Below are 9199 nucleotides of genomic sequence, written 5' to 3' on the forward strand. Positions count from 1 at the left end.
GATGTTACATTTTTTTAGAGAATTGATCTTTTAGAAACTAATGTATTTTCACAAGTTTAATACTGTTTTACAGATAAAAAGTCTTTACTGAAAGTATTTTAATTATAATAAATGATGTATAAATATTTTGAATTTAGCCTCATAACATTCATTAACCAGATTTTTATTATATTACAATTAAGTACAAAAAAACGGTGCTGGGCCTTTGATTTTGAGACCCTTATGCTAATGTAACAGATTATAAAATACTGTCTTATATGAAAATTTTTTTTTCCAGTTTTCTTTATCAAGCGAGAAAACTGTACATGCCTTTTTGTAACTACACAGATCTTGATTTCAGCAGTTCTGTCTCATCGGTGCTCATTGGCTTTCTGGCTTTTAGAGGACTAATGAAATGGTTCTTCACCTATCTCACTTTTAACTATAATATATATTTTGAGAGACTGTAGCTAGCTTTCATGACATTGCATTTACTGAATTATTACCCTATACATATAATTGGATACATATTTAATATATATAACTGTCGAAATATTTGAATATGTAACTATAAGATATTTGAAATACCTGAATACATAATTGTTGGAATATATAATTGTTTGAAATATTTGTTCTCAGGTGATTGTTAGTTAAAAACTCCCACGTTGAAGAAATAAATGACTTAAACTGTAGAGAAAAATGAAAATATTTCAGGTCTTATTAAAGACTTTAATTAGATTGGCTGTTTTGACCACTAGGGGGAAAAAACACTCAAGCAACCTCTTCTAAGTAAAGCATGTCGTGTTGTTAGACCTGCAAGTATGTTTGACCGTGGAAGGAATTTAGAACAGAGTATTTCCCAATAGTGGAGTGACATTATATTTTAAATAGAAGCACAGATGCTGTTATCATCAATCATCTTAATTCATTTGAGAGTTTTATCAAAGTAAAAGAGGACTTTCTGTGTTTGTGTTTATAGGCATTCAGCTCAGTGAATACCTGCCAGAGGTGAAAGACCTCCTACAGGCAGACCAGCTTGGGAGCCTCAAGTCTAATCCTTACTTTGAGTTTGTTTTGAAAGCAAACTATGAATATTATGTCCGCGGACAAGTGTAACTTCTTCTGAAAATGGTCACTGCTGCTAAAAATTTGTACAGGCTCGTCCTTAGAAAAATCTTAGACCTTAAATATCTACAAGTTTGTACAGTTTTATAACATGAATTACTGAATTTTTGGTACTTTATTTGGAAACAGCCGTGTGACTGTAGTTTTTTGTTTTTTAGTTACAAGATCTTTTCTCCTTTTGCCATCGATTCATCACTTGTTATTTCCCTGCTGGCTACCCTTCTCATTCCATCAAGGGCTCTGGAGTTCTTGTTCTAGTCGTGGCTATTTGTTTGCACAAAGCACTTCTAGGCCTCAGTCTCTGTAACTCTGAACATGACAGGATTGCACTGATTGTCTCTGAGATTGCTGTCGCTCTGGAGGTTGTGCACTGAGGAGAATTGGGAGTCTGGTATCCGTTTGGGTTAGGGCTGCTGTGAAATGTCCAGTAAGACAGATGTCAGATTTGGTGACTTGCTGTAGGACCGAAAGACAAAACAAGTGGGCATAATTCCTGTGAGTTTGAGAACTGCTTAATTCACTGGGAAAATACTATACATTTCCATGTAAATAGAGTATTAGAGTAGTGAGTGAAAACACTTAAGTGGTAACCTGCCTGCAAGTTACCATATGGTAAATTTGTAGTATTAAAGTTAGTCATGGCCTTTCAGTGTGGGGATTCAAGCTGTATTTTCAAGGTGATTCACGCTGAATTCCTGCTTTGCCACAGTCTGGCAACATAGAGCGTGTGTTACGCTAGAAGCCGTTACAGGTTTTCTTAACACGGCATCTGATTTACTGAAAAGTAGTGGCTCTCAGAGCTTCATTGTTCTGACTGGTGTCATTACTCAGTTTTTCTCAGCTTTAAATAAAGACTGGAGGTTGGACAGGGTGTTGCTGGCATATTCAGATTCTGGCCCAGTTGAATGCTCACTAAACAACTTGCTCCAACAGCTGAAAAGGTCAGAAGTTAAATATGGTAAAGAGTCCGGTGCCTGGTTTCACAAAGTGCGGCCATGGTGCCTCTCTTCCCGTGCCCTCTTCCCCTCTAGGCTTCAAATCCAGCCTTTGAACATGTTGGCAGGAACAGGTTAATGGAGCTCGTTACATTAATAACCAGAGGAAAGACACTAGCAGTCTTGTCTTTTTCTGTTTGCAGCTCGTGTGCTGGGACAGCATGAGGGTCCCAGTTAGGAGTATATGGAAGGGTGCGGTGCTAAGGGAAGGTAGGAAGAACTTGTCAGGTGGCAGGGAAGAAATGGTCGAACTCTTGTGTTCTAAGCCGAGGCTTTGCTTTTACATAGACATTAACAGTTCTTGCCTGTATGATCCTTTTTAGATACTCATGTGCTCTGGGAACACAAGACTGTGCCCCCTTCACATGCTACCACAAATCTAAGTATCCCTAATGTGACAGGAAAGCCAGTCTGACGGTGACCCTGGCCCCGTTGATTGCCCGATGTCAAATTGCTGCTCTCACGGTGTAATGCATAGTTGTCTTATGTTGAGGGAGGAGAAGCCTCACTCTTCTAGCTCTAGCTCTTAGCGTGGCACCAAAATGGTTGGGTTTTTTAAAATTAATAAAATTAAGGTCTAAGGTTTTAAGTAACTTTTCTAAATTTTAAAAAGTTGTTTCACAGTGTAGTCTTTATCAAAGAATTACTGATTTTTGTATAAATTGAGTAATAAAGGCACATTATAAAGGTGAGCGTGTTTTCTAAGGAAAGAGAAACTGCCTTGGGAAGGGGTTTTTTTCACCCCTGTCTTTGCTGTTCTGAAAGTCACAGTTTGCAGCCTCAATTAAATGAAGCAACGCGTTTTTGATAGCAGCCAGCTTCGTGCTCTGGTATGTTTTGCTTTAAGACTTTGTGAATGTATCAAGGTTGAAGGTAGAACTTGAGATACACGTAAGGGACTTGCTGAAACCCTTAGTGAAGTAAAAGGCTACGGACACCCTCTGTCACAGGGGTTTTGTTTTTGAAGAAGCCCTCGAAATTGGATTCTTTCTTTGACTTCGGGGTCTGAATCAAAATGCTGAAGTCTGTCACCCACCGAGCACACGAGGCCCGCGCGAAGGGCACACGGCACATTTCCCCTTCGAGGTGGATCGCTCTCTCTAGTAGCGGGAACGGACGGAAAGCCACGTCAGAATGTCGTCAGGCTCCTCCTTGATCTCTTGTGATCCTTCACACTTGTACATCTTGAGGCTGATAACTACAGAAAAAGGTAGTCCCACCTTTTTACTCCTGGACCTTTTATTGGAGAATGCCTAAAGAGAAAGTAGTTTTACGTACTCCTATGTAAAATCCACTCATTAAATACAAAAATGCAATTTTAAAAAATAATTTTGTGTAATTCTAAAATTATGAAAAGCTGTAGAAAATGTAAAACCTGTTTTTTTTTAAAGTATGTGGAAGAACATAAACCCCTGTAATACCACCAGCCAGAAATCATTTCAGTTACCAGCTTAGAATGCATTTTAGAGGCACCTGGCTGGCTCTGTTGGAAGAGCGTGCATCTCTGGATCTCGGCGTCATGACTTCGAGCTCCATGTTGGGTGTAGAGATTACTTAAATAAACTTAAAAAAAAAAAAAAAAAGAAAGAAATGTATCTTAGACTATTTGGGACTGTCCATATTTTATAACCCAATATATATTATGAGCATCTCCATATATCCTTAATCCAATGTTTCCCAACCTTTTTCCCATTGGCATCCCTAAGGGATCTTTTTAGACACTTTTGCCCTAATCACTCCACCCCCATCCCTCCATGAAAATTTAATACTGCAGATAGATAGATAGACACACACACACACACACATCACACACACATATATAATGTACTATGCCTTTGGAGGCCACAAATCATTGTAATATCTAAGTTTTTTTCACACCCCCAAGAAACAGTTTCCCCGCTTTGAGAATGCATGATTTTTCAAGATACAATTTTCTAATGAGTGCCTGACACTTTACCACATGGCTATGCCATGGTTTATTTAACAGTTCTCCCTTCTTAATGATCTTAACATTTGAGTTCATGGTTTGGGTTTGGGTCGGGGTTGTTTGTTTGTTTGTTTGTTTGTTTTTGCCATTTTAAATAATAGAATAAATCTTTCTACAAAAATCTTTGTGCGTTCCACGTTCCTTTAAAATTACATGACTTTTCCTGTTCAGTTTGTGATGATGCTTATACACGTTTAGTGAACAGTTGTAATCATTTTGAATGTCCTTTGCTCACCTACCCACCTCACCACCCCCCACCCCACCTCCTCCAGACACTCAGAAGAAAGATATTGTACTATTTATTGAGCACTTCTGTCCCAGGCACTTCTGTCCAAGTCAGTCTTAAGGAGTAGGTAGTACCCTCCGTTGAGAATACAGAGTCTTTCTTGAAATGACCCGCCCAAGGCCACACAGCCATTCAGAAGGGGTGAGGGGCATACCCAGAAATGCCAAGTGCAGATTTTTCACCAGGTTCTTATGCCAGATATTAGGAGGTAGTGGGGGCAGAACGAGAGGTGACGGCCCTCAGAGGTGGCCAGGGCAGAAGCCGTGACTTCATTTCTGGATGTCCTTGGCTCCTGTTGGAAAAGATCCCTTGAGGATCTTTTATATTTCCAGATCGAAACCAAGTGTTGGGGAGGATTGAAGGAAGGGAGAAAGGGGTCCCACCCCCAACTGCTCCTGGTGGGAGGGGGAGTCGTCCAAGCCCCAGCTGTGGGACCCCGGGGGCCCTGTGGTCTGACTCACCGAGCCTTATTCTGAGTTTTAACATTGAATGGCACGACTAGTACGGGTCTTATTTCCCTCAGAATAGTTACAAGCATCCAAGGGAGCCATGTGAAAGCACATAAAGCATGAATTCGTATTTGAATCAGTAGGAATAACAATGGGAGGCTGAGACCCAGCAAGGTGGCTCACAGATGAGTGAGGAACCGAGGGGACAGGGCTGTGGAGAAGACAGCTGAGCGGCAGCCCAAGGCCCCGTCAGTGTCAAGAGCCCGGGGAAAACTTAGAAGCCGACGCTCTCTGTCAAGCATTCCCTCCGTGGCTGAGCTTTACTTGGCGACAGTTCTCAAAAGGCTATGCGGGCAGCCACCCGCTTACTAGGCGAGAGCAGAGCACTGCTGTGTTCCCCAAAACCGTACATGTATGGAGGTGGCCTTTGCACTCACCCGTTAGGTCTATTCCCTAGGCCAATGAGAACTCAACAAGACCAGGATGGGATTGGGTGGCCCCGTGGTGACCCGTCAAGAGACCATTTAAACAGCCCCAACCGTGGGCGGAGAGCAGATGCCCGGCCCTGTGTTCTCGGGCCCCAGCTCCCGAGGTTTCCTTCCCTTGGGTTTTCTTCATAGCTTTTCACGTGTCTTTGAAACCGATAGACTCCGGGCTCAGAAAAGCTGGCTATGGGAGAGAGAGGAACCACACCGAGCAAGAGGTTTGGAAGATAGTGGCAGCCCAGTTCCCCTTTTTAAAAAAGCAACAAATTCTTAGGTATCCTTGCTGCTTTTAGGCCAGAATTTAAGCTTTACCCTCAAAATTGTGCATATAGTGCATGTATTTGGATTTTGGGTGTTTTTTTGGGGGGGGGGCGTCTTTTTGTTTGTTTCCTTCCTAGCATCTTCACTACCCACGGACAGCAGGACAGAAGGTATTAAAAAGGACACGTAGCTCTGTCTGTTACTCACTCGTTCTCTGCAACAACTGAAAAAGCTACATGTGAGAGAAACTACAGCAGCTTTCAGCTGACTCTTTATACTCACGACATAGGCCCCCTGCTAAACAAACTTCATTTTTTAACGGACTTTGATGGTTTAGGAAGAGTTGCCATGATGTGGGCTACCGGGGAGGGTTACATGTGCCTTTATATCCGTCCTCCGGAGAATCCACACCTGTCCCCCTTGCCCAGCTCCACGACCAAATGCGAATTGCAACTATTTTGGGAACACTTAAGCACATCAGAAAAATGAATGATTCCATCCGTGCTGGCACCACAGCACCGATGTACCCGCTCCAAGCATGGCACTGAGTTCATCACAGAAAACGGTCTCTCCTTCTGCCTTCGATGGCAGGGTTAGGACTGCGCTTGTTCCCCCCCCCCCGCCCCTGCCGAAAATGCGAGTCTGGCCCCGACTAGGTAACCTCTTCTGACCCTCGCTCCACCTTACCATAAGTAGATCCAAATCCTTCTAGAAAATCTGAAAGGCATATCCCCATGTATCAGTGGTATAAATAGAACCGCTTCAGCAGGCTCTGGTAGAGGGTGAGTTGCTCCAAGGTGGACTGGGAAGCAGCCTGGCCTTGGCAAGGCTGCACCCTCTAAATAGAAAGATGAGTTTGTTCAGCATTTGCAGAAGGAAAAATTGCTACCCATCCTAGAGTGCAATGTCCTTGTCCTCTTTACTGGGAGGAAGGTCGAGCAAGGTCTCATTTAGTAGGGGCGCTTCGCCCATTCCACCACCGGGTCGGGAGTTGTGACCCCTGCCTTTCAGCCCCAGGACAGGGACACTCTTAGTCCCACCAGGGAGGTGGCGGTTTGGGGGCCTCAGCCCAGCCCACCCAACCTGGGGCGGGTTCAGTCCGGGAGGAAGAGAACACCCACCACCAGCACCCCCAAATTCACTCCCTTCACAAACAGCCGAGTGCGCTGCGTGTCACTGAGAGGAACAGCTCCGGCTGCCCTGGCGTCGTGCCTGGCGCGGCCAGGGCCGCCGCCCCGGCCTGTCCCCGGGAGCCCTCCTCCTCCTCCTCCTCCTCCCCGCCTCTCCGCCCTCTCCTCCCGCCGCCAGCTGTCTGGCCCGCGACAGCTGCGCGCCCTCCCGCCGCCGGTGGCCCTCTCCGCGGTGGGGGCGGGTCAGCCCTCCGAATCGGGGAGCTCGGGGGTGGGAAGGGAGAGGCGAAGTTCACCGGGGAGCGGGGGTCGCCTTCCTTCCCTTCCTGGGACCGCTTCTCCCATCCTCTCTTGTCCCACCACTGGGACACGGCTCCCTCCTCCCTGTAGCCGCACGTGGGGCTCTGAGGGTGTGAGTAAACCCAAAGGAGGGATGAAACGTGGGAGGCACCCTCCGGAGCGCCCTGTGCGAGCAGAGCGGACAGGGTGGGGAGGCCTTGCGGACAGGTGCGGCTCCGGGAGCGCAGGCGCACACGCGCACCCACTGGCGCTCGCGGTGACCCTCGCCCCACCCCATCCCCTCGGGCGGGCAACTGGGCCGCGTCGGGAGGGGCCGACCGGCCGGGGAGACACTCCATATACGGCCCGGCCCGCGTTACCTGGGCTCGGGCCAGGCCGCTCCTTCTTTGGTCAGCGCAGGGGACCCGGGCGGGGACCCGGGCCGCGAGCCGGCTGGGGGACGGGGCTCCAGTGCCCAACACCCAAATATGGTTCGAGAAGGGGAGCGACATTCCTGCGGGGCGGCGCGGGGGGGGGAGCGCCCGCGGGCTATATAAAACCTGAGCGCGAGGACCAGCGGCCACCGCAGCGGACAGCGCCGAGAGAAGCCTCGCTTCCCTCCCGCGGCGACCAGGGCCCGAGCCGGAGAGCAGCAGGTGTAGCCACCCGCCCAGGTAGGGCGGGAGTGGGGGAGGGGGCCGGGGACAGGAGAACAATAGGACAGGGGGACAAGGTGACAGGGCACCACCGAGGGGAGCCTGGAGAACTCCGGGGTAGAACCCAACCGACTCACCTGATCAGCCCCAAGGCCTGCTTTCTGCCCGCCCACCCCGTGGCTTGGTCCTCAGAGCCACACGCGCTTTATAGAGGAGGCCCGAGGCCATCAGCTTTGGGAAACATCTCCAAACTTATCCCCAGCCCCTTTGGGCTCCTTTACCTGGCGTTTCGTATGTGCCGGGTGGATTAGAGGTTTTGCTTTAGTCCTCCCAAGGGCAATGCCTTCCCGAGGAAGGCCGGAGCCCAGGAGCAGCAAAGGCCTCAATTCTCTGGGGTCGCCATCAGGCGAAACGGTGCCTCTGTTCTGAGGTTGGAATGTCGTGGGGGTCCGGAATGGGCCACTCCTCTCGGCACGGAGCACCAAAGCCCTTCCCACGGGCATCTCCTTCGGCCCCCGCGCTCGCCCGGCGAGCAGGTATCGCCCGCCTCAACCGCCCAGACGAGGCCGCCGAGGCGCCGAGGCCTGGGGCGCCTGCGCCCGGCTCCTGCGTCAGGTAGCCTGCAGCGAAGGCAGAGGTGTCCCGGCGGACACTGTGCCGGGGTTCCCGGGGTGGAGAAATTCTCCGAGATTCTCCGCAGCGCGGCCCCGAGCCCGGGGAGCGAAGCCCGCCAGGGTGCTCTCCGCCGCTCCCCTGGCCGACGGCGCGCGGCTCGGGGCTGGGGACGTCCGTCGGTCCCCGGGAAGGGAGGGCGCTCGGGCCGTCGGGGACTCCCGCGCTGTCGCGTCGTGCGTCTCCACGGCCTTCCTGTCCTTTACAGAAACCAGACACCATGTGTGACGAAGACGAGACTACCGCCCTCGTGTGCGACAATGGCTCCGGCCTGGTGAAAGCCGGCTTCGCCGGCGACGACGCCCCTAGGGCCGTGTTCCCTTCCATCGTGGGCCGCCCTCGCCACCAGGTCAGGCTGCCCGTCCGCGGAGGGAGCCGGGCGGGGGTCCGGGGTCCCCCCGGGGTCCCCCCCCCCCCCCCCCCCCCGCGTAGGCCAGCCGCCGTCGCGGGAGCCGCGGTAACGTGGGCGTGGTGTCTCCGCTCCGCAGGGCGTCATGGTGGGTATGGGTCAGAAAGATTCCTACGTGGGCGACGAGGCGCAGAGCAAGAGAGGCATCCTGACCCTGAAGTACCCCATTGAGCACGGCATCATTACCAACTGGGACGACATGGAGAAGATCTGGCACCACACCTTCTACAACGAGCTCCGCGTGGCCCCCGAGGAGCACCCCACCCTGCTCACCGAGGCCCCCCTCAACCCCAAGGCCAACCGCGAGAAGATGACCCAGATCATGTTTGAGACCTTCAACGTGCCCGCCATGTACGTGGCCATCCAGGCCGTGCTGTCCCTCTACGCCTCCGGCCGTACCACCGGTGAGTGCGCGCGGGGCCGCCCCGCTCCCCCGCTCCCGCCCGCCGCGCGCGCCCGCGCCCGGCCTCGGGGGCGCGCGCTCAC

General features: G+C 50.5%; 2 protein-coding genes across 2 annotated transcripts in view; both read left to right on the forward strand.

Annotated features, from left to right (window-relative positions):
- The window catches only part of NUP133 (nucleoporin 133), a 58120-nt gene extending 54527 nt beyond the window's left edge, over nt 1–3593 (forward strand). Inside the window, exon 26 of the mRNA XM_040465015.1 lies at nt 959–3593. Coding sequence (XP_040320949.1) covers nt 959–1095 — 137 coding nt within the window. The 3' untranslated portion in view covers nt 1096–3593. The remainder of the gene's footprint in view (nt 1–958) is intronic.
- Nucleotides 3594–7518: 3925 nt separating this feature from the next.
- ACTA1 (actin alpha 1, skeletal muscle) overlaps nt 7519–9199 on the forward strand; it is a 3328-nt gene continuing 1647 nt past the window's right edge. The window contains exons 1-3 of the mRNA XM_040464857.1: nt 7519–7650; nt 8513–8653; nt 8793–9117. Coding sequence (XP_040320791.1) covers nt 8525–8653; nt 8793–9117 — 454 coding nt within the window. The 5' untranslated portion in view covers nt 7519–7650; nt 8513–8524. The remainder of the gene's footprint in view (nt 7651–8512; nt 8654–8792; nt 9118–9199) is intronic.

This window comes from Herpailurus yagouaroundi, unplaced genomic scaffold (genome assembly GCF_014898765.1).
Source record: "Herpailurus yagouaroundi ecotype Mexico unplaced genomic scaffold, PumYag 530, whole genome shotgun sequence".
Classification (NCBI taxonomy): domain Eukaryota; kingdom Metazoa; phylum Chordata; class Mammalia; order Carnivora; family Felidae; genus Herpailurus; species Herpailurus yagouaroundi.